This window comes from Prionailurus bengalensis, chromosome D1, assembly GCF_016509475.1.
Source record: "Prionailurus bengalensis isolate Pbe53 chromosome D1, Fcat_Pben_1.1_paternal_pri, whole genome shotgun sequence".
Taxonomy (NCBI): Eukaryota; Metazoa; Chordata; class Mammalia; order Carnivora; family Felidae; genus Prionailurus; species Prionailurus bengalensis.
In genome coordinates this window covers 86,554,690-86,579,140 of record NC_057346.1, presented here as the reverse complement: position 1 = coordinate 86,579,140, position 24,451 = coordinate 86,554,690, and the positions used below count along the sequence as shown (strand labels likewise).

General features: G+C 50.5%; 2 protein-coding genes across 5 annotated transcripts; both read left to right on the top strand.

Annotated features, from left to right (window-relative positions):
* The first annotated feature begins 5 nt into the window (after nt 1–5).
* On the top strand, nt 6–2,506 carry LOC122484305. The gene is made up of 4 exons (XM_043582276.1): nt 6–64; nt 130–386; nt 510–1,158; nt 2,323–2,506. Exons 1-4 carry the CDS (start codon nt 6–8, stop codon nt 2,393–2,395), a joined length of 1,038 nt encoding a protein of 345 aa, XP_043438211.1. The 3' UTR covers nt 2,396–2,506.
* Nucleotides 2,507–6,435: 3,929 nt separating this feature from the next.
* Nucleotides 6,436–23,861, top strand: PAX6 (paired box 6). Of its 4 annotated transcripts, none has more exons than XM_043580874.1 (12): nt 6,436–6,492; nt 6,858–6,918; nt 10,575–10,705; nt 11,511–11,552; nt 11,647–11,661; nt 12,674–12,839; nt 18,720–18,878; nt 19,382–19,464; nt 19,676–19,826; nt 19,921–20,036; nt 22,641–22,791; nt 23,756–23,861. In XM_043580874.1, the coding sequence occupies exons 2-12, from the start codon at nt 6,909–6,911 to the stop codon at nt 23,839–23,841; spliced, it is 1,110 nt and encodes a 369-aa protein (XP_043436809.1). In that variant the 5' UTR covers nt 6,436–6,492; nt 6,858–6,908; the 3' UTR covers nt 23,842–23,861. The 4 variants fall into 4 exon arrangements, with proteins under 4 accessions (XP_043436809.1, XP_043436807.1, XP_043436810.1 ...); XM_043580872.1 differs by having other exon boundaries at nt 11,647–11,862; XM_043580875.1 differs by lacking the exon at nt 11,511–11,552.
* Nucleotides 23,862–24,451: the final 590 nt, after the last annotated feature.

Genomic DNA, 24,451 nt, shown 5'->3' with positions numbered 1-24,451 from the left:
GGCCAATGGACTTGAGTTCAAGCTTCTTTAACGCTTGTTTGAGAAGTAAAAAGGGAGAGAAAAGGTACGCAGATTCCTGCTGGTCTGGGACCTGGGCCCGATGCCCCACTTCCCGGGATCCTCCTAAAGTCGCGGTCCTACGAAATCTCACACTGGAGAGGCCACTGACCCCAGCGCCCGGCACCGCCTCCTTCGCCTCTGGCCTGGGTTTTCTCCCGGAATTGAGTGCTCCTGGGACGTGTGCGGGAAGGGCCATCCCCAGGCGGAGAGAGTCAGCGAGTTGTGCAACCCCAACCTGGTCCGGGCGGTGGAGGCCTCCGTTCCTTCGGAGCTCTGCCCCAGCTCCTTGGTCGAGGCGTTAGTGGGTCCAGATTGGGGAGAAGAGTGTGAGGCCCACACTAGGCCGGCAGCTCAAGGCAGCCTGCAGCGTCCTTACAGTTCCAGCTCCCAGGGAAGGCTGCCACAACGCCTGTCTGCCGCGAGTTCGGGGTGCACAGTTCGTTGATGAGCTCTGACTTTCAGCACTTCTCCTAAGTCAAGAGGAGTCAAGTGTACCCAGCGTGGCTTCATTTCAGCCTCCCTGCCTCAGCTATGCCATCCCCATTCTCTTTTGCTGGGTCCCGGGGTGTGTCCCCCATCCCAAATCTTCCACTTCCCTGCCACTTGGGCAGCAAGCTCCGAGAGAACTCGAGACTTCGCAGGAGTAGACAGCCGCTCCCTCCCCTGTCACCTTAACTGCAAGCGCCAAGGGGCGCCTTTGGAGTGTACTGAGGTGTGTCCTAATCGTCCGGCATTCAACAAATGGACTTCTGGTGTGTGGTCAGAAGAGAACAGCCATTTGCTTACTTTCCTCCCGGTTTTCTGGCAACAGCTGAAGGGGAGCTGCCTCCTGGGACTGAGCAGACCCAGGAGAGGGAATTTCGGTGTGGAGACACACGCATCGCACACAGATAACCAGTGGAACACATCGACACACGCTGACACACGGACATCACCAGCGAAGACACACACACGACTCTTCCCCAGCATTGGTCATCTTCCCCCACCCCAGGCCTCCACCACCCCTCCTCCCCTCTCGTCTCCCCCTGGCGTCCCCTCCTCTCAGGCTCCTGGAAAAGCAGCCGCACTTAGTCAACAAATGGCACGTGGGAGAAGTTGGTGAGTGTTTGGTAAGGACTCTTCAGGGCTTTTCACAAGAACCCTCTGTACACAAAGTAAGTGGCGTGTTTGCTCGGACCTCTCCAGCCGGCGCTGTGCCTCCGCTCCGCTGCGCACCGCGGCTTCCGAAAGGAGAAAGGACTGAAGAAAGGGCCGGGGTAGCAAGAGTGGGGGAATGGGCAGGCCCAGGAGGCCTAGACTAGGGAGGCCGCCGGGCGTCGCCTAGTTCCCAGCCAGGCGGCCTCCTTTCGGCCTAGGCTTCGCCTCGGCCTCCGTCGGAGTGTTGCTGCCGGGACCCAGTGCCGTTCACTCCCCTTTTCTCTTCTTCTTCCCAGAGGCCAGGTGGGCTAAGGCGCGGCCGCTGCTGAGCTCCGCGTCCCAGCGCCCTAGCGGGGATGGGGTAGGGCGGGAGGAGAGGGCGGGCGGGGGCGGGGCGGCAGGCCGCGCTGCGCTGGAGTTGGCAAGAAAGGGCTTCGAGAAGCTGCAGAAACTTGCTCCCTCCACGAACTGAGAGTCCTGCGCCCAGCTCAGGGGGTTGGGGGGGGGGCGCGACCCGTAGCCCAGCGGCCTTCGCTCGACCCCTCAAGTTCGTGGCCACAGTGCGGGCAGCGCTGACTCCCGGAGCGCTAGGAGCTTAGAGATGTCGGCGAGCGCCAGCTCCAGAGCCCGGGCTCGGGGGCCCAGCGCCGGGGAGAGAAGCCGGGACCCACCATCCGAGCCGAAAACAAGTGTATTCATATTCAAACAAACGGACCAATTGCACCAGGCGGGGAGAGGGAGCATCCAATCGGCTGGCGCGAGGCCCCGGCGCTGCTTTGCATAAAGCAATATTTTGTGTGGGAGCGAGCGGTGCATTTGCATGTTGCGGAGTGATTAGTGGGTTTGAAAAGCAAACCGTGGCTCGGCCTCATTTCCCGCTCTGGTTCAGGCGCAGGAGGAAGTGTTTTGCTGGAGGATGATGACAGAGGTCAGGCTTCGCTAATGGGCCAGTGAGGAGCGGTGGAGGCGAGGCCGGGCGCCGGCACACACACATTAACACACTTGAGCCATCACCAATCAGCATAGGTGTGCTGGCTGCAGCCACTTCCCTCACCCACACTCTTTATCTCTCACTCTCCAGCCGCTGACAGCCCATTTTATTGTCAATCTCTGTCTCCTTCCCAGGGATCTGAGAATTGCTCTCACACACCAAACCAGCAGCGTCCGTGGAGAAAACTCTCACCAGCAACTCCTTTAAAACACCGTCATTGCAAACCATTGTGGTCTTTAAGCAACAACAACAGCAAAAAAAAAAAAAAAAAAAAAAAAAAAAACACCCCAACCAACCAAAACTCTTGACAGGAGCTTTGACGAAAGAGGATGCCTCATAAAGGTGAGTCCGCTTCTTTCTTCTTGCTTCATTTTAATTGCAATATTCAGGCAGGTCGCCCCTTTCCTCCCTCCTTCCTTCCTCCCTCTGGCCGGTCCCCTCCCCCACTGCTACGCCGGGAGAGTTGGGCCGGAGAAGTTTCCACGCAGGAGCCCAAACTTTCTACTTCCAGCGAAAGCCCGCGTCGGAGGGCGACAGCCGGCGAGCGGGAGCGGCGCAGGGCTAGGGGCAGGCGGCCGGCTCAGCCCCAGCGCCAGCGCCAGCACGGGCTAGGCTCGCTGGAAGAACCGAGGCTCCGGGCGCAGCAGCAGCCGCGGCTGCCGACCCCAGCGTCGCCAAATGCCCCCGGCCGGCGGCAGAGGACGAAGAGGCTCTGCGGTGCCCCAGGCCCGGGATCGGCTTCGGAGACCGGGCGCCGCCGGCTGCTTTGTCCAGCCGAGGGCCCAGCGAGCGCGCACAGAGCGAGCGTGTGCAGGGAGCGCCGAAGAGCCAGCTCGCCGCGCTGCCGCCCGCCCGCCCTCCGGCTTTGTGCGGCGCTCCACTCGGGCACAGAAGAGTCCGCGGGCACTCGAGCGCCGAGGGGCACCGCGCCCGCCGCCAGCCGGAGCAGTCTTTCGGCGAGGCAGCCACACTCTGGAGGCAGAGAGAAAGAGCGAGTGAGCGTGAGCCGAGAAGGAAGCCACCAGGCCAAGGCGGTCGAACGCGCGCTCCGAGGGAGCTCAGAGCCGAGCGGCAGGATTGTCAGCTTCCATCAAGCCCCCGGGCTCTTGCCCCCAACTTGAGCGCAGAGCTCGGAACTTGAAAACTCTCTGCTCCCCAGGCTTCCCCCAACCATCGCCCTGGCCCAGCGAAAGCTGGGGCTTCCCTATCCTCCAGCTCCCAGGCTCGGTGGGTATTTTTCCTTGTCTTCCTCTGACAAAGCTACAACCCGGTGTTGCCATTTCAACAAGTTTCAAGGTGGAAAGGTGGATTGCTTTAAAAAAAAAAATTCCAAATCTCCTGATTTTTTTTTTTCTTTGTGAGGACTCAAAAAGAAAAAAAAAATCAATATGAAAGCATTGGCTTTCCCCTTCGTCTGATCACATTCTCTCCCAGCTAATTAGTCTGAGTAATTTGAGAGCTTTTCGATTCTAAGACCCCAGGAGGAAAAGTGTCTTTTCAAAGTTCATAAAGTTGTTGCCTCTTTCCTTGTGCAGATTTTCCAGTCTCCCTGGATCATAATAGCCCTGAATTTTAGCAAGTGTAATTGGGGGAAAATGGAGTTGAATTTCAAGTGGAAATGCTTTCTTTTTCGAGTGCTTAAACCCAGCCCTCCAGTCTTGAGTGATTTCTAGAAAGTTTAAAAACAAAGTGAACGTGGTTTCTTTTTTTCTTTTTCTTTTTTCTCTCATACTCTCTAAAGCTTCCTAAGCCATTTTGGACGTTTAACTCGAACTTGGGAAGGTTTGAGGAGGGGGCGGGAGCAGAAAATGAAATGAAAAGCAAAGAGCTTGAAAGCCTGGTGAGTTTACCAAGGACAAATAATAGTTGTTGCCGTTGACATTACATTTTTTATAGCCGGCGACCTTTGCAAACGTCTGAAGGCAATTTGATTAGTTGTTATCTTATTTGGCCCTAGAGAGTGAAACTTTGTCATCTTAATTGCTAATTACTCTTTGGCTGGGGGCCGGTAGGGACGAAAAGTGAGCTCTCTTCTTCACCCCAGCTAAGGAATTTGAGGATGGATTTTGAGAATTAAGTGATTAAAAGAACTGCTTTTGAAAGCTGAGGCTTGAGTTGGGGATGGGGGTGGCAGTGGCCCAGTGGCCTAGAGGACCAAGGCCCCATTGGACTCTGAAGCATCTGGAGACTCTCCCCCCCGCCCCCCCAGTGGGTCTCTGACTAGGTTAGGGCTGTAGAAAGCCTAGGGCTGAGCTGGGGGACACTGGCTGCAACTAGGGTTCTAGCCTCTCCAGCCACCACTGCTTCCGGGTGTCAGTGTCGCCAGCTTCCCCGGTCGCTTTTGCACTAAATGTTAGCGATTACTTAAGTAATTAAGTAGCTTCTTAGCTGAGATAGACGTGGGAATGGAGCAGAACTGGAACTTGAGATGCTTCCACCTTCCCAGTTGCTTCAAAAACTAATCGGCTGGGCCTCTCTGGAATCAGCTAGTGAATTTTTTTTTTTTAATGGCTTCAAGGATGTATGGGCCAGGAGGGGGGCATTCAGTTGTGGTTGAGTACAGTGTGGGTTATAGAGAGGAATTCGGGAAGTTTTACCCCTTCTAGGAGAAGCCCACCTCCCCTCTCCCTGCCTGCTACTATTCTGCAGTTTCAGAGTCCCACTTTGAGGGGGAGCACATTCTTCAAGAAGTTGGGGTTTCTCCTGCCTGTCCTAGATCTGACTATGGCTGTGGGGACTGAGAGACAGGAGGAAGGCCCTGGGAGCCAACCCAGCTAGAGGTAACTAGGTAACCCTCTCCTCTCTCCAATTTTACCAGACCACATTCAGAAGCTGGGTAAATTCCTCCTCTTAAGTTTATTTTTATGGATTTAAGCTGCCTCCCAGCTAGTTAATAAATTAGACCATGAATGGCCTTGAAGAGAAAAAATGTGCTTCTTGGAATTCTTTGCTTGTAGGCAGGCAAAATTAATAATCACAATAAGAAAACAGAAAACAGAATGAATATTTTAGTTTTTTTTCTTTAAACAGGGAGAAATAATGCTGTGACTATTTAATTATTTTACTTCTTTTTTTTTCCTGCAAACCTCTTGAATAGGTTCTTTATTGTAACTCTCTCTTCCCAATTGAGCTCCCCACGGTGCCGTTGTATCTTTTTACAGCCCCTAACAACTCACACCAGTAGCACAATTACCTCCAGATATTTATAACAAGAAATTACTTTTCTATTTTCTCCCCCCCCCCCACCTTCTTCTTAGGGTAAGGCAGGGAGGGGGTGGTGGAGGGCGAACCTTGGGGGACCCGCACTGGGTCAGGACTTACAAAGCTAGAAGTGTCCCTCTGTTTCCTTTTGTGGGTTGGTGGGTTGTTGGTACATTTGGTTGGAAGCTGTGTTGCTGGTTAGGGAGACTCAGTTTTGCTCTTTGGGTTTGGGGAGAGCTGGAGAATAGAAGCCATTGTTCGCTGCCTGTAGGCTTTGTCGACCACGCTCACCCCCTCCTGTTCGTACTTTTTAAAGCAGTGAGGCGAGGTAGACAGCGTGTGTCACAGTACAGTAAAAGGGGGGAAGATCTAAACACCAAAAGAGAAGTTAATTACAATAAGTGAGGTTTGGGGGGGAAAAGTTGGGCTTGCTACTTTCAAAGTCCCAGAAAGGCTGGGAGGAGGGTGGAGTGGGGACCTGACCGGGAACCTTTGAGGGAGAGAGTGGAAGATGAAGGGGTAACCAGAGTTGGGATCTGGGAGCCTTGGAGCCACTAGGATGGTGAAGTTCCTTAAGGAAGGAGTATGGGCTCTGCAGCCCTTCTGATCTTCCCGAGTCTGCACCCAAAGGCACCCTGAAGTTCTGAGATTCCCCCTTCCCCTCACCTCTGAACTTCAGGTATTAGTCTTTGGCCTCGATTCCTAATGCCACTGTTTCTCTGGTTCTCCCCTTTCCCTTTAACTGGTTCTTGATATTTTTGCAAAATGGTTCCCGACTTGTCAGATTCTCCAATTCTCCCAAGCCAGGCCAGAGCAGCTACTTTTAAAAGGTGGGGACTTCTGCATGACAGGCTGCTGGAAATGTTGTTATAACTCAGATTTAGGGTTCTATGGTAGTTTGAGCCCTAGATGCACGTTTTGTTTTGTTTTGTTTTGTTTTTCTGGGAGTGTGACTCTGAGAGCCCATGGGCCTGTGCTTTTGAGCCACCGCTTGACATACCTTTCTCTCCTTTTGTTTTGTCTTAGGGGGAAGACTTTAACTAGGGGCGCGCAGATGTGTGAGACCTTTTATTGTAAGAGTGGACAGACTTCCCAGATTTCAGGCAAGTTCTGGTGGCTGCTTTGGGTTCCAAACCCTGAAAAAGTCAGAATACTTGTTCATTGTTGTTCACGTGGAAGAAAAAAAAAAATCAAAGTTGGGTTGTTTCTCCTGATTAAAGAGTTAGCTACTAAGGGGTTTGGGGAAAACAGCTTGGGGATGTTGGAGTATTTTATTTGTAGCCCAGAGGGTAGATTTTGTATACACTGTAGGGCAGAGGTGGATGCCCCTCTGATGGCCCCAAGCGATTGAGTGGATCATTTCCTCAAGAAGGGGCATTCTCCTGTCCCAGTTCCAGGTCGTCCTCTGTCGGGAGGTAGGGCCTACCTGGCGCTGGCCCTGGATTAACGCCTATATCCTTGCTAACAGAGCCCCATTTTCGAGCCCCGTGGGATCCCGCGGCCCCCAGCCAGCGCCAGCATGCAGAACAGTAAGTGCCTCTGGTCTTTCTCAGACTTCGGGCTGGGGACACGCAGACCGGCAGGTCAGGGGAGGGCGCAGAGGTTCGCGGGTGTCCACGCAGGCCAGGCCCGCCAGGCACGAGGGAAGAGGCAAGAGGCCCCGGGGACCTGAGACAGCTGCGCCCCCCTTCAGACCCGGCAACCCGAGAGGGGAAGACGTTTACTCTGCTGCTCTCGCTCCTAGAAGAACAAGGGCTAGGCCCTTCAGAACAGCCCGCTAGAGTTTGCGAAGCTGAGGTAGAGAAACCCCATCCCCCCCAAATCCTGTAACTCATACCCCCTCCCCGCCCCTGCCCGGGCTCTGACCCCAGAGAGAGAGAGGCTGGGCTGAACAGGGCGGGGCGGAGGCTTCTCCTAGTTGCCCGAGGAGAAGGAGGCCCCTTCGGGTTTAGCCAAGACTGCTAGTCACCACCATCCGGGAGGGGCGTGGGGGCTCCCCTCCCCCAGTCACTCTCTGGACGGCTCCTCCCCTCCTCTCCCCCCCCCCCCCCCAGCTACCGGCCTAAAAGGCAAAGGGAGCGGGTCCGCTGGCCTGCGGTGGTGGTGGTGTGGGGGGAGGTGGTAAACTGGAACCCTGTAACCCTGTACTACCGGCCAGAGCAGGTTTACTGGGTCTGGGAAGAAACTGGCTGTCCAGCCTTGGAACTGGAGAAGCTCTGCCCTGGTAGCTGCAACTGTGAGGGTTCTGATCGGTCCAGGCCCACAGTGCGTTTGATTCTTGGGCTCTTTTGCCTCCCATCCTCTCTGTGCTCAGGCCCTCTGGGCCCCAGCCCACCTTCCTGCTCAGTCCGTGGGGGCACTGCTGGAGTGATAGCGGTAGTGGATGCTGGTATGTGGCAGGGCTTGTTTGCAGCCCGAGTCTGGGAGCCTGGAGGCCCAGTGAAACCAGGCCCGTGCTGAGGTGCAGAGTCTGGAAGCGATTCGAGGGTTCAGCTGCAGTAGGAGTGCAGAAGGGCCCAAGTCTTCTAGCAACCTTCCCTTGCCGAACCGCAGACTTCGGAGGGTCTCCAGTGCCCGATCCATCAGGCCTGGAAGCGCCAGCTGCCCCAGGTGCTTCCGCGGCTTGGTGGGCGCAAAGCGCAGGAAAGGATTCAAAGGTGGCGAGCTTTAAGGCGGGTTAGTTGTGCAGAACCTGCCAGGCCCGGGAGGGACCTTCCTTGGCGAGGCAAAGGCTTCTGCGCACCTCTCCCGGCTGCGTGTTCTCCCCCTGCAGCTCAGGCTCCCCAGCCGTAGGCTCTCGGGTAGGTCCCGGCCGGGGCCCGCAGCGCTGAGCGTTTGCCGCCGCGGCCTGGCTGGCAGGCCCCGGGGGGGCGCGGGGTCGCGGGCCGGCCTGCAGGGCTTTGTGCCGCTCGCTCCCGGGTGTGCGCGAGGCGCAGAGCATCCAAATTGACACCATATGTTTTCCTATTAGATGCTTCGCGGTCGAATTCTAGGCGCATAATCATCGCCACTGGGCGAGAGCGCCAGCCGTCCCTAGGGAAGGGACACAATGATTGAGGCTTAACCTCTGAAGGGGAACTTAGAGCTGCGCTTCCTCGCTGCCTTTTCGATGCTGGCAGAGGCAACCTGGCGTCTCCTGGGCGAGCACCCGCCGACGGTCGCCGCGGAGGTGGCGGGCACGTTATTTTTTTATTTTTTATTTTTTTGCAATGAGGGGCGAAGGAGGGAGGTCTAGGATTAGGCGGCCTCACAAGCCTTGGCATTCATAGGCTGGGAATTGCCCAGGCTGGGCGTGAAGTTTGTAAAATCTTTCTCGGTCTCTCTCTGGGACAGCCTTTCTCTTTCCGGGAAGGCTCCCTTTACCCAAAGGGAGGGCTCCGCAGCCCAAGCAGTAGACTGGTGTTGTGAAGCAGAGGAAGGCAATAAAGGGAACTTAGGGGAAACCGGAAGCGCGGTCGAGGTCTTGCTCTGTTGGAGAAGTGGTGTCCCGGCGATGTCCCCACTTGCGCTGGGCCCGGCCGGAGCCCAGATCCCCCAAACGCCTGTCACTTCTCATCGAGTTGAGGCTCCGGCCCCCCCCCTCCGTCGGTGAGGGCCCCCCTCCGCCCCAAGCCTTCGGCTACCCTGAAAACTCGGCTCCCCTCGAAGGGGAAAGAGTGCAGTTCAATCTCGTCTGAGTGATCTACAAATAGGGACGGAAAGGGTCGTTTTATCACGGTCCCGTTTGTCGTGACGATGCAATTTCCCGGAGCGGAGCACTGTCACAAAGTGACAAGGCTGCCACAAGCGCCCCGACTGATCTTTTCAATTAGCCTTCCATGCATGATCCGGAGCGACTTCCGCCTATTTCCAGAAATTAAGCTCAAACTTGACGTGCAGCTAGTTTTATTTTAAAGACAAATGTCAGAGAGGCTCATCATATTTTCCCCCCTCTTCTATATTTGGAGCTTATTTATTGCTAAGAAGCTCAGGCTCCTGGAGTCAATTTATCAGAGGCTCCAAGGAGAAGAGAGAAGAGGAGAGAGAGAGAGAGAGAGAGAAGAGAGCTGAGCAGGGAGCCACGTCTTCTCCTGGAAGGGCTGCTCTCTAGAGTCCGGGGCTGCAGGTTGGAGATTTTTAAGGAAGTGGAAATTGGCAATTGGCTTTATTTGTGTGCCTGTGGTTTCTGGGGAGGGGGCTACAGAGAGGTGCTAACTCCCTTTCCTGGTTCTCTAAGATTAGACAATGGGGGTGAGGCTGTGAGAATAACAAGATAAAGGAGGGATAGAAGACACTGTGGTGTGCTCCTTTGCTTTTCTTTTCCCTTTCCGATTTTTGCTAATATCTGTCCTTGGCTGTGTGGAAGGCCAAGTTCAGCAGCGGAAGTACAGCGAGCTGTGGCCTGTGCGAATGGACTCCCAGCTCTCGGCCCCACAGCTGCAAGCCGGCGGACTACTTTGTGGTTGGAGTTATCTGGAGCTCTGACCCTCACGCCTGTACTGGAGGCGCAGGTTGGGGTTCACCAGCCGCATATCTGCTGCTGTGGTTCTTCTCTACTCCTTTCCTGTCTCTTCATATGTGTATGCAATGTCACGTAATATATATGTAATTAAAAAAACAAAACAAAACTCCGGTGCTTGCGCGGTGCCTTCACCAGAGTTTGGAGTGTGACAGCAAACGTTTCTGGACTGTGGAGTCCAAGGAAATGCTGAAGAGCTATAGCATTTGCTGTAACAGTTCTAACAATGCAGAGACCTTGGAGATTCAGTGTGGGTTCCGTAGAACCCACGTTTTGTGGTGCCATTCAGAGGTGATCTTTGGAAGGATGTTTTCTGAAACGATTGTTTGCACCTTGTGGGTTCAGGGGCTGGCTGGGGTGTTTATGAAGAGGGGCAAAGGGCTGGAGTGACAGCGGCTGTGGGGTGCGTGTGTTCTTGCTCACTGGCATGGATCTGTAACACAGCGCGGCTGTGTTGGGGCTGGGCTGCCCGATGCCCCGCATGGTTGCCTGGTCCCGGAGTCGTTTGTGATTGATAGCAGGGACTTGATCGCTGAGGTTGGCATGGGTTGGCAGGGAGCTGAGGATGCATTGTGGTTGTCTTCTCTTCCTCTTCTCCTTCGTCTTCCTCCTCCTCTTTCTCTTGACTCTTCTTCCTCTCCTCTCCTCTCCTCTGCTCTCCTCTCCTCTCCTTTCCCTTTTCCTCAGGTCACAGCGGAGTGAATCAGCTCGGTGGTGTCTTTGTCAACGGGCGGCCACTGCCGGACTCCACCCGGCAGAAGATCGTAGAGCTAGCTCACAGCGGGGCCCGGCCGTGCGACATTTCCCGAATTCTGCAGGTGATCCTCCCGGCGCCGCCCCACTCGCCGCCCCCGCGGCCCTCCACTCTCAACGCCCTCTCTTCATTTCTTACTGTAAACGCTGCTAATTATGGACCCCCCCCTTCACCCACCCACCCCAGCCCCTACCCCACACCCGGCCTTCCCCGCTTTCCCCTTTCCTTCCAGTATCCTTCCCTATCTCTTTCAACCTGGGTCAGTCACTTAAGATAACTCATCTGCTTAAGGAAAAAAAAAAAATGTGTGTGTGAATTAAAAAAAACAACACCTTTCTCTTTTCATTTGATAAAAAACATTTATTGTGGTAACAGTTTAGGAACTATAATAAATTGAGTTGCATAAACCAGCATAATTTTATTTCCCTCTCCCTCATGCCACGCTCACCTCAGATTTTGAGATATTTGTTTGCATCCTTCATATTCATGAGGAATATTTATTGATTTTAAAAGCCAAATGCTATTCACCTCCTTACCTAACTCACATTTACAAAATTGAGCATATTTTTAAAGGAAAATAAGTAAAATTTTAGTTTATTTTCCCCCTTTGCTCATTAAAATATGGCACTACTTTAAGCAAGGTCAGCACACAAAAAAAAGTCTTACTTCGTTTTGATGCATCTTCAGGCAATGTTTCAGAAAAGTTTTTTTTTTTATAAAAAACCTTAAAATTAGTTTTTTTTTTTTAGTTCAACCTGTTTGAAAGTATCATCATATTTGTAGTGTTTAGGGCTACAAATGTAATTTTAAGAAAAAAAGCTCTCTACAGTAAGTTCTCATACCATTGAAGGTATATTTTTGTGTTATAGACCCATGCAGATGCAAAAGTCCAAGTGCTGGACAATCAAAACGTAAGCTTGTCATTGTTTAATGCATACTTAAACAATTTTATTTTTGTCTTGAAATTATTAATAATGTGGTTTTCTGTCCACTTCCCCTATGCAGGTGTCCAACGGATGTGTGAGTAAAATTCTGGGCAGGTATTACGAGACTGGCTCCATCAGACCCAGGGCAATCGGTGGTAGTAAACCGAGAGTAGCGACTCCAGAAGTTGTAAGCAAAATAGCCCAGTATAAGCGGGAGTGCCCGTCCATCTTTGCTTGGGAAATCCGAGACAGATTATTGTCCGAGGGGGTCTGTACCAACGATAACATACCAAGTGTAAGTTCACTGAGAACATTCCCCCTCCCTGCCCTAAGCCCCATGCTCTTTCCTCTTTACCATCTCTCTCTTCACTTGCCCACCCCCATCCTCCCTACCAGTGTCATCCTGTCTCTGTCTCCTCCCCGCTCCCCCTATGTCACCTCTGTAGCTGAGGGTATTGAGAGGAGCACGCTGACCTTTTTTTGATCTTCTGGAAAATGGGAGTCAAGTGTGGGGAACTGTTCACCTTATTTGCATGTTTCAAAGTGGAGGGTGGAGGCACCCAGGGAAAGGCACTTGAATGAAGAAGGAGAATGAAAATGAAAACCAAAATCTAACCTCCTCCAACTCAGACTGCCTGAACCTTCCTTCAGGTGTCAAACATCCACTTCTGCCCTAATAGAAAACAAAGTGAAAGAAAGCTCTACACCAAGCCTGTCTTTTTCTTTCTTTCTTTCTTTCTTTCTTTCTTTCTTTCTTTCTTTCTTTCTTTCTTTCTTTCTTTTTTTTGAGGAAATCTTTTAACAAAGATTAGGTCACTGTAGACATCCAGCAGAAGTGAAGCAAATGCCCTCTCCATCCCACATTCCCTATCCAACTCAGTTTCCACACCCAAAGTGATGGCTGTCATTCTGTCCACAGTGTCTCTGTCCCAGGATGGCTGGGAGTTTTTTTTTTTCTTCTTCTTCTTCTTCTTCTTCTTCTTCTTTTTTAAAATGTGTTAAGGGTCATTCTTTAAGGGAGTGGGCGTGCTGAGATGGGAACTGAAGATAGGGCAACTGTCTTCTGGAGACGCTACCATTTGGTTTGATTTTGGTTTGATTTACAGGTGTCATCAATCAACAGAGTTCTTCGCAACCTGGCTAGCGAAAAGCAACAGATGGGCGCAGACGGCATGTATGATAAACTAAGGATGTTGAATGGGCAGACCGGAAGCTGGGGTACCCGCCCTGGTTGGTATCCGGGGACTTCTGTGCCAGGGCAACCTACACAAGGTAAAAAGCCCAAACACCTATCCTCAAAACTCTCCATATATGCAGCCACTTGCCATCTTCTCCCTCAACCTTTTCCCTCTCTCCACGTCTGTGCTTGAAGAGTGGGACACACTGACTTGCCCTGTAGGAGGGTGGTATTTGTTGAACTATTTCACTGGCCTTCCCATTTGAGGGTTGTGTATGTCAGGAGTAGTAAGAATGTGGCCCGTGTGCGTGTGTGCAAATATGTTTTGGGCAGTAGTATGTGTGTAAGAGAGCTAGCTGCGTGGTGCCCTATTCAAATTTGCCATTAAAATGCACGGAGAGCCCCCTTGCTGTAGAAGTGTGACAAGTTAACACACTGACAGACTGGGAGGTAAACATAATTGTATCGTTTTGCTTTTTGCCGTAATTGACAAATTACGTGAGTATGAGTAGGGTGCATATGAAAGGGCCAGCAGCAAGATGCAGGGCAGAGTACAGGATAGGGCACAGGAAGTGGTGGTCTCCCAACTCAAACAACACCATAGTCTCGGTGGGTCGCATTCCTTCCGTTCCTCTGGGCCCCCAGTTCTCACTCTCTGTGGGTGGCAACTGCACAGAAAGGTGGGATGAGGATACTGGGAGCCGGCCTCAGGGTGTCCGGAGCCGCTCGGGGCGTGGGGGTGGGGGGGCTGGTAGGAGAGAAGGAATCAGGACCCTCGAAGGATCTAGGAGAAGGAATGGGGGAAGAGGAGCAGTTGGGGGTGGGGTGGCGTAGGTTGGCTCTCCCCTCCCCTACACACCCCGAGGTAGCTTGGTCAAGAATAGGAAACAGTTTACTCCGAAGATTAATCGGTATTTGTTGTCCTTGTGACAAGGAGATAATATGCTGGATAATGGGACGTGGCGTCTCACTCCCCGGAGCCCGACGAAGCCTGGGGGCTCCGGGCCGGGGGCGGCGGCGCTGGGACGCTGACGGGGCTGCCCGCGCGTCAGTGCGCTCTCGGACCCGCTCCGGGTGCCCCGCGCCTCCACGGAGCCGGGCTAGAGAAGGGAAAATCGGTAACAGTATGCGAAATATCTGGTACAAAGGATGCTTCTGTCACTCGCAAGAATTTGTTATGGGAACAATCCTGTCGCTCTGTAATTGCTCATTAGAGAACGTTTTGTTTCTCATTAAGGCGACATGAATAAGCGTCTAGTTGAAGGAGACAGCTGTAGAAATGTTCCACAAGAGACCTCTGGACACGATTCGGCACCAATTGCCAATTAGACATGTCAGTTTTAAGAGCAGAAAACAATATAGGACGGACACTGGGAAGATAGGGAGCAAAGCGCTTGCTCCTCGTTTCCCAGCGCGGCCGCTCGGCCGGCAGAGGCCTCCTGATGCGCTGGGCCCCGGGCTCCCCTGGGCGACCCCGCTGGCCAGCTCGTCCTATCCGGTCCCGACCCCGCGGCCTCCTGGGGTGCCGCTCAGGCGGAGGCCCAGGCCCACTCCCGCCTCTGATGAGGAGAGGGAATGACAAGGCTGAGTGTGGACCACCACACCCTCACCTGACCTTTGAAACTGTTGGATTCCCACGTGCACACACTGGACACACCCAGGAGACACCCGAACTTGGCATTCCCCAGCGCCCGCCCCTAAACCCCCAGCATCCTGAGGTCCCTGTGACCCCTCCCCCGCCGAGTCTGGCCCCCAGGGTCCGAGAACTCTTGCGGACGGCTCAGTGGCCGGGTCCGGGAGGGCTGAGCCCAGAGCCTCCACGCGCTGGCCCTCTCGGTGCAAGAGCTCACGTTAGCTTGGGGCCTAGAGCGTGTCCACCCGCCTGCTTTCCAGAGCCGAGACACAAGTCCCGGGCAGCCGTTTTGCCAGCCCCTCCGCTTCCACCAGAGGTGGCGCCCGATTAGGGCAGCTTTCCGTCCCGGGAAGCTTGAGGGCGGGAAGCGAGAGCCTAACTCCACGACCCTGTCTGTGGTGACGGTTGCGGCGGGAGGTGGCGCTAGTTCAGGAGCTTTGAACTTTTAGGCGGCGAATCGCTGGAGAATTCTGACTCCCCAGCTGTCAGTTCTCGTCCCCCCACCCCGGCCGCCGCAAGAAACTCGCTCGGGTGCAGCGACCGCGGGCCCCGACTGCCGACCCCACTGGGGGGCGGGGGGGAGGACGCGTCGGTCCCCCACCGCCCACCACCAACCCCCCGAGCGAGGTCCCGGGCGTGGGGGCGCCGCGGGGCGCTGGTGCCGGGCTTCGGCCGACGCGCCCCGGGAATCCCCAGACCTTTTGGTGCTAAGAAGGCCCCCCTGCCCTTCGCCCCCTCTCCCGGCCCGGGAAGCCGTTTTGGGGTTTTAAAGAGTCCATTACTCCGAAAGCATAAGGCGAGGTTAGGTCTCAGAGGGAGACAAATATGGTTTCCATCTGATCAACGCCATGCGGCGGTGAATAAAATCGTGACGACGTGGGCTGACAACAACAAGAGACAACTCTATCCAGCCCCAATTCTCCAGCGATTTGGTGGTTTTAGGGATCACGGAGACACTTTTTCTTATCTCCTCCCCCCCACCCCCACCCCCATAATACCCAGGCCCTCTATAGGATTTAGTCAGTCTCTTTTCAACAGATGCTACAATGTTTTGATCCGCGCTCTAGAGCTGAAAAGGTGCCGCAACCGGGTTGCTATCTTTTCTTGCTTGTTTTCCGCCTCACTGATTAAGACACTAAGAAACTAAGGAATGATTTTATTTCCCAGCGTCCTTTTTTTTTTTTTTTTTTCTCCTCTCCTTCTTCCAGGAAACAAATCCTATCCCCGGCGTCAGATGGTCCTGGGGCTGGGATAATGGGAGGCGCTTTCACTCGCCTTCTCACGGATTAGGCTGGAAGGTGGACGGCGCCCATTGAAGGCCTCTTCTTTTCGCGCTCCGAGGGGGCGCCTTTTAAAGAAGATATCTTAATTGTCTGCCACTTAGGTTTATCATATGGGGAATTCGAGATCCAACTTTTAGTTTTATTTTGTTAAAAGCTTTAAGAGTGGAAGGTAAATCCACTAAAGAAAAAAGGGGGGGGGACGCCCAATCTAAGAGTGACCTTTCCTTCAGCGCCTGGCTGCGAACAGTTGCTACTTTGACAGTAGTAAACAAACTTTCAACAGGGCACGCCCGCTCTGCGGGGTCGTGGAGGGGTCCTGCAGCCACGGGTTTCTCCTGGCCGGCCTCTCATTCCACTCCTTCCCCCCTCCCAAAGGGCTCTCTATCCCCACTGACTCTCCCCATCCCTTAAATGTCAATTCTCAAGTCGGAGCCATGCGGGCGTTAGTGTGTAAGAGACAGAGAGACAGGGGGAGATGGGGGGAGGGTGGGGAAGAGAGAGTGCAACCCTCCAAGTTTTAGATTAGGAAAATGTCAGAGAAGTAGAGAGTAGAGAATGCTATCTGCAGGGGTCTTCTGAGGGAGACCTGGGCAGCTTTGTTTAATTGGTGACATTGAATATGCCAGAAAAAGGACTGGGGTGGGCATGAGTGACCACCGGAGCGAGGTAGGATTGTGTTCTCCTCAGCGCCCCAGTCCCTAAATGTCTCATGGTTGGAGATTTTTGTGTTTCCCCAAAGCAATAACCCACGGAACTAGTTTCTAGTTGGCCAAAAACGGCTATTTGTAAAGTCTTCCTCGTTCACCTAATCTGAAAATAGGGGGGGGGGGTAGGGATTTCTTCTTTCTTTCCACTTTGAAAAGTCACCTGGAAACTTGGGGGCAGTAAATTAGTACAGACACTTGTGCCCACACACGTGGGTCCAGTGTCTCCTTCAACTAAGTACCCTCTCCCACCCCCTCCCCATCTCTCTGAAGTAGTAGGAGATGACCCAAAGTAGAGCCAGTCTGTTTAGCAATTGTCTCTCTCTGTCTTCCTTTCCCCCTTTCTCTCCTTGTCTCCTTAGGTCCTCTTGCCTCTTTTTCCTCTTGGCATTTCTGTCCTTCTTACACCTTTCTGGGCTCTGTCTCTTTGGAGCCCTTCATCTTTTTTCTGCCTCCTCTCCTCCTCTCCAACCCCCTCCCCCTCAGCCCTCATCCTCCCTCTCTGCTTCCCTCCTCCTTACCTCGGAACTGGTCTCCATCCTCCCTGCCTTCCCCGTCCACCCTTCCCACACAAGCCTGCCTGGTCCCCAACGACTTTTCCTGCCTCTCCCCACCCCCTGCTCTGGCCCCCCATCCACCCTCCATCCCCCCAGCCAAGCGCCCTAAATAGCATTGAGGCGACTGCTCTTCGGACAGTGATTAATGATAGCAGAGCAGAGGGGTTAACACACTTCACTGAAAAGTCTGTTGACTGGGCTTCTTGTAACACAATGTGGCCCGCTGCACGCCTCAAGAGAATCCTTTTGTTGTCCGCGCTCATTGTGGCCTCAAAATTCTGCCCACGAAAGTTTGCCAACGCTCCTGCCCCAGGAGTTTAATAGTTTCCCTTACTCATGGGGCATTGTGCAGCGCTGAAAAGCAGCCCCTCGCTATTCAAGTGTTGGTGGTCATCTCAATAGATCTCCAAGGGCCCATATGGTGGCCAGTGCCGATGAATCCGCCTGTTTAAATGGGGGAGAAAGTTGGGGTTTTAAAACATTTCAAAGTTTCTGAAAAGATCCCACTAGATCCTGTCACAATTCCCTGAACTCTTTGAAGGCGCTGCCTATTGTCTCCTGGTTATAAATGATATTCCTGGCCAAGTCGATTCCCACCAAGAAGCTCCTAGAGGCCCCTCCCTCCCGCGCCCCCCTCCCCCCGCCGCCACCGGCCAAATTTCTAGGATGGGGGGGGCAGCCCCTTTGGTATCCCTTGGGGGCCTCAGGACCCAAGACCCAGGACCCAGCTTGCAGTGGCTCTGGAGCCCCGGTGAGGGCTGAGTCCTTCCTTCAGACAGGCTGTGGCCTCAGGAGCAAGAGGCAAGGCGAGATACAGCTAGCCCAAGTGTACATCTTGCCCTGGAAGCAGCAAGGGAAAACAATAAAACTTTCCCCTGTTTAATGATAGAAATTACAGTAAAAGTGGTGGAAATGCCCTAATTAAAAATGTACCACTTAAATGATATGCCAAGGATTCAGCTGCGGCATAGCATATTTAGCTAGTTAGTGAACTCTCTACTATTTCTTTTTTAAAATTACACGTTAAAAATTTAAAAGAAATCTTACTTTTCTCTGGTGCAACACATTACAAAGAATGGACAGTCCTTTTATCTAAATATAAAATTCCATTTTCAGCAATTATAGCCTGTTCTTGGTGATGATATAATTACAGCTGTGCTCGTAATAGGTGTCAAGGCAAAGCGCACTCATACAATAGTTGAATAAAACTGCAGAACAATGCAAGCATTTCTAAATTCACAACCTTTAAAATGAAATTGACTGTGCAGAATTCAAATAAAAACTAGATAAATATTTTTTTAAAAAGATTACAAGCTTGGTTTGGTTTCTTAATAGCATTTTCTACAAACCTATCAACATCTAATTGATTAGATAGGAATTACTGATTATAGATCAGCTGAAATCTTGAACATCACTCTTCTATTTTCCCAACAGAGCTATAGGTAAATAAATTCTGTAGGGAAAGGGGAAATGGGTAAGGCATTTGGGACTCAAGGTTAGTTACGAAAGACCATTGTAATTGGAAACTTCAGCAATCGTTTTGTTATTTAAAGAAATGCCCTTCTGTGATGTCCATATCGTACAGTCTCTTCTTGATGAAAACAGAAAGAAAGACAATGGTGATAAGATAGCGTACGTCACTAATGTCTTTTATTAGAGGAAGACTGACAGTTACCTTGGGAATGCCTTGAGACTGTCACAATGTACTGCTCTTGGAGTTTATGGCTATACCCAGGCCCCTTTTGGAGGCTCCAAGTTATTCCAGATTTCTCTTACTGTCCCTTTCTTTTTGTTCCAGATGGCTGCCAGCAACAGGAAGGAGGGGGAGAGAATACCAACTCTATCAGTTCCAATGGAGAAGATTCAGATGAGGCCCAAATGCGACTTCAGCTGAAGCGGAAGCTGCAAAGAAATAGAACATCCTTTACCCAAGAGCAAATTGAGGCCCTGGAGAAAGGTGATGGAGTTTTTCAAAGTAGGGAGGCCGTAAATCAAACTAAATGCCACATCTTCAGTACAAAGAGCTAAATTTAGCCAGGGCCCTTTGCATAGAGGACTGAAAAGCTTTCTTTTTTCTTTCTTTTTTTTTTTCTGGGCATCTTTTCAGTGTGTGTGTGTGTGTGTGTGTGTGTGTGTGTGTGTGTGTGTGTTTTCTTTCTTCTTTTCATGTACCAGTAATTCAAAGACTAAGAGTCTGACTTCTCATAAAGAAAAAATGATGGTTTTGCTAATTCAGGCCACAGAAGGGTCCTCGAATGAATGTCATTCCGAAGGAAATTTAACTTGGTTCTGGTGGGATAGCTCTTTCAAGTACAGTCAGTGTTCATAGTAGTGGCATTTTAAAGGGAGTTGGTTGGAAGGGACAGAAATGGGGAGGCGGGAACCAGTTTGATCCAGGGCTTCGTTGACACATTTTGCATAGTTCCGGTGCAACATAGAAAACGCCACTTACTCTTTCAGAGTTTGAGAGAACCCATTATCCAGATGTGTTTGCCCGAGAAAGACTAGCGGCCAAAATAGATCTACCTGAAGCAAGAATACAGGTACCCAGAGAACATGTGGTTTCATGCTTTGCCCTTTCTAGAGACAAAGGTGCTTCTAAGGAACACCGTTCATTGACATAAACAGTAAGAGATTCAGTCCCCTAAATGCTTTGCTGTCACCGGGGGATGGGGGTGGGGAGCAGAGCAAGTGCCAGGGGGGAGGTTGAGTTGGGAGTAGGCACAGGCCTAACCTGTTCCATCTGACTTCCAGGTATGGTTTTCTAATCGGAGGGCCAAATGGCGAAGAGAAGAAAAACTGAGGAATCAGAGGAGACAGGCCAGCAACACACCCAGTCACATCCCCATCAGCAGTAGTTTCAGCACCAGTGTCTACCAGCCAATCCCGCAACCCACCACGCCTGGTAATTTGAATACCACTGCCACTAAGTGTGTCTCACCTGTTTGCCCTGGCTCTGACTTTCAGCATGACTGTCTGAGGTGTCTCTCTCCCTGCAGTTTCCTCCTTCACCTCTGGCTCCATGTTGGGCCGGACAGACACAGCCCTCACAAACACGTACAGCGCTCTGCCACCCATGCCCAGCTTCACCATGGCGAATAACCTGCCTATGCAAGTAAGTGAGGCCGCCGGCCGTCTGCTTACCGGGTGCCTTAGAGAAGAAGTGGAGAACGGGTCAGGGCCTGCAGACCCCACTGGCCACGCATGCGCCCTTGGGAGCCTTTCTCACTGCAGCCATTAGCTTAACCAGTCAAGGCTGAGGTGAAAACAGTCAGTCCAGTCTTGTAGTTGGGTTGATGGATTGATTGATTCGTGCTCTTAAAAAAAAGCACAAAAGCCAAATTAATCTGCCTTTTGCTCTGAGAAGATGTTAGCTTGAAAACGTTGGGTGGGAATGGGCATGTTTTGCGTACTGGTGAAAGTGGTGTCAGAAAATGGAAATAATGCTAACACGTTATTAGATAGCAAGGGGTTAGTATACGTAAATTCGGGTTTATATTAATGTGTTCATATAAGTGAATATATAACCTGGGTGTGCATTTTGGACATTATTTAGTGTATATGTGACAAACCAGTGAGGAAGAAAAAAAGGATCAGAAATAAGATTTATATTTGCCTTGTGGGATATATTTTGATATAAAGGAATGGTGAGTTTTCTTTCTACAGCTTATGATGAAAAAAGGAATACAGGTGCTTGCTAAAAATTTAGGTCTTTGTCATGGATCATGTAATGAGTTTGTGGTGCTCCTCGCTGCCTGGGTAGGTTGATGTTCTTCACTTGGTGTGAAGAACCTGCCTCTGCCCTCCATTCTGTCTTGAATGTTTATCAGCTCCTATGTGTGCAAGGCCCTGTAGTAGGTTAGCCCTTTATGATGGAAGTTGTATAGGGCAGGTGGACTATACTAGAACTTTGGAGCTGGATGGATTCTTGATGGGAAAAAAATTGGCCTTCCTTCCGGTGGGCCTTGTTGGTGACTTTCCCAGGACTCCTGTTTGTGCAATGCTTGGAAGATGCCGGATGGTGTGAGATTGGCCAGAGTGAGCCCCTGCTGGAAGCAGTTCTGGGGTTACACAGATTGTTTACTCACCACTGAACATCTTTTGATGAATTTCGAGTCCAAATAACAGCAAAATAAATGTTTCCCAGTCTCCAGATGAATGTACAAGCAGCTAGATAAGCGACTTCAGAGGAATTATTCACATGTTTATTTTTATTTCATCGAGATATTAGTAGCCATAATGCAATTAATGTAAATTAAGGGATTAACAGCCCATTGGTTGGTATTACTACAACTGCTTTGGAATTTTCCAGAAGTCAGGTTGCCTAGAGGAAGTGATTTTGGGAATTAGAAACAAATGCAAGCTGAAATTCTGGCAGGGCCCTCAAGGCCTGCTTGCCTCTTTGAACCTGAGGTTACCACTCATCCTCTGACTTTAATAAGGCCACTGATTGTCTTGTTCAGTTTTGCAAATTGTAGCAATATCTAGGTTTCTGCAAAGATAACAAAGTTTGTATATGAGAAAATATTTAGAACCAATTAAATAGGTGCTACTCTTTTATTAAGGTTATTTCCACCTATAAAGTGGTGTGGGGTCAATTTATTTCAAACGCTGACTTTTAAAAGTTACACAACTTATATGAAACAAAACATATATACTTTTGTAAAGCATAGAGAAAATTAAAAAGTTACTAATGATTCTCCTGTTCAGAGAAAATTACTCTCTGAATTTTGGAGTTGGGGTGTGCTGGTCTGTCTGTCCATCAATTCATCTTGTTGACCAAAATCTTCAGCCATTTTACAAAGGGTGGGTGTCTCCCTCTGAACTTTCTCTAATGCGTCACCCTCTCTGAGAATGTGGATCTTGAGATGTTAAACATTTCTGCAGTTTGCAGAACAGAGTAGTGCCATCGTCTCCCTTATTCCTGGCATGATGCTTGTATTAATCCATCCCAATCTTGCTGGCCTGGCATAGCCCCATGGAAGCTCATGAGGGATTTTGTCCCAGCTCTGTGTATTTCTTATTCAGTTAGGAGAGAGGTTTGCCTCCTCAATACCACCAGACCAAACACTTAGAGGGCAGTAACCCAATTTTATGGATAAAACCCAACCTGGGTTTTTAGGTCTGTAAGGAAGTCACAGCTAATTCGCAGGATGGGGCTAGGTATTAACTGATGCTTCTAACCACGTTCATCGGAGATCATTACTGATGTGTCTCTTCAAAGAATCTTTAATCCAACGAGTCCCACCATGGAAGGCTCCCAAGGTCCCTGAAGCAGACTTTATGGAGAACTCTGTCTACAGTTCTCTGCCCAAAGCCTGAGATACAGGATTTGGGGGTCACTAGATTCCCAAATAGATTGAATTTGCAGGAGAGGGGGTGTGTTTTAATGGAAGTCCTCATGCTATAGATTCTCTGAAGATGCCAGCAGAGGTCCAAGATGAAAATGGACAGAAACCCTATTAATTTTATGGATAGTGCCAACCATCTAGCTAGACAGTTGTCTGAATTTATATTACTTTTAGGCAACTTTACTCTAGTGGTGGTCAACAGAAGGACTGGTTGTAGGCCCGACTGTTGATACGGAATTCCAGTACTTTCCACCAGGGCACCTTTAATGATCAGACGTGTTGGCACAGTTCCTGGGGAGGACAGAGCCCGGGGATGCGGCTGTGTGACGTGCTTCTCGGTAACCACAGGTTTGCCTTTCTCCTCTCAGCCCCCAGTCCCCAGCCAGACCTCTTCGTACTCCTGCATGCTGCCCACCAGCCCTTCGGTGAACGGGCGGAGTTATGATACCTACACCCCCCCACATATGCAGACACACATGAACAGTCAGCCAATGGGCACCTCGGGCACCACTTCCACAGGTGAGCCGCCCTTCCCTGCAGGCTGCACAGAGGTGGCCTTTGCAGCTGCTTTTGCCAGGTGATCTAACTCCACTTGAAGTTACTCTAAAAAGAACCTCCTGGCCATGTGTGATGGTTTGTTTAACTCTTTGCTGTTTCCCTCACTTCTCTGGGGGAAAACTGATCAGAAGGGGACATTTAGTCAAGCTGTACTAGTAACTTGAGACCATGTAGACAAAAAGCAAGGTTGTTTTTCCTGAATTTGGTCACAGAAGTTATATATGAAGACAAGGCCTGAGAATGTCAGCTTTCTGAAGAGAGATTATTAGCCAGAGCTCAGCAGCGAGGGCCTCCGAGTGAGGGGCATGGTGAGTGTTGTCAAAAGACTTCTCACCCTCCCAGCCCCTCCATGCCTTTCATCGCAACTGAAGAAGTACCACATTGGTTTGCCAGAGATAGTTTTACTTAAGTTTTTTTTTTTAACGTTTATTTATTTTTGAGAGAGAAAGACAGAATGTGAGCAGGGGAGGGGCAGAGAGAGGGAGACACAGAATCCGAAGCAGGGTCTAGGCTCTGAGCTGTCAGCACAGAACCTGACACGGGGCTTGAACCCACAAGCCGTGAGATCATGACCTGAGCCAAAGTTGGACATATAACCGACTGAGCCACCCAGGTGCCCCCTTTGCTGGAGATGGTTTTAATGCTAAAGTTCCAACCATGTAAACAAATGGAGGTGGTGTTGTGTGTGTGTGTGTGTGTGTGTGTGTGTGTGTGTGGACTTGGAATTCAATAGATATGTGTAAACATGTAATCTTGTTTCTGAAGGTTCTACTTTTGCTTGTGAGACTTCAAGTATTTTTTTTTAAATACAGTTAGAATGTTAGAAAGTATTATGAGATTTTTTTTTTTAAACCTATAAATTCATGCTCCATGCTTGTCTCTCGAAGGGAATTTCTACATGGCTATTTCTTTCATCCACTTCTAGGACTCATTTCCCCTGGTGTGTCAGTTCCCGTTCAAGTTCCTGGAAGTGAACCTGATATGTCTCAATATTGGCCAAGATTACAGTAAAAAAAAAAAAAAAAAAAAAAGGATATATGGTGTTAATTCAGTCAGTGACTATGTGGACACAGCAGTTGGGCGTTCAGGAAGGAAAGGAAAATGGCTGTTAGAAGCACTTCAGATCTGCAATTGTGTCCTGTGTTGTACCACTGGGGAATGGACTTGAAGCAAGGACCTTTGTATACAGAAGGCACGCTATCAGTTGGAACAAATCTTCATTTTGGTATCCAAACTTTTATTCATTTTGGTGTATTATTTGTAAATGGGCATTTGTATGTTATGAAAAAAAAAAGAACAACGTAGACTGGATGGATGTTTGATCTGTGTTGGTCATGAAGTTGTTTAAAAAAAAAAAAAGGAAACCATGATCAACAAGCTTTGCCACGAATTTAAGAGTTTTATCAAGATATATCAAATACTTCTACCCATCTGTTCATAGTTTATGGACTGATGTTCCAAGTTTGTATCATTCCTTTGCATATAATTAAACCTGGAACAACATGCACTAGATTTATGTAAGAATATCTGTTGGTTTTCCAAAGGTTGTTAACAGATGAAGTTTATGTGCAAAAAGGGTAAGATATAAATTCAAGGAAGAAAAAAGTTGATAGCTAAAAGG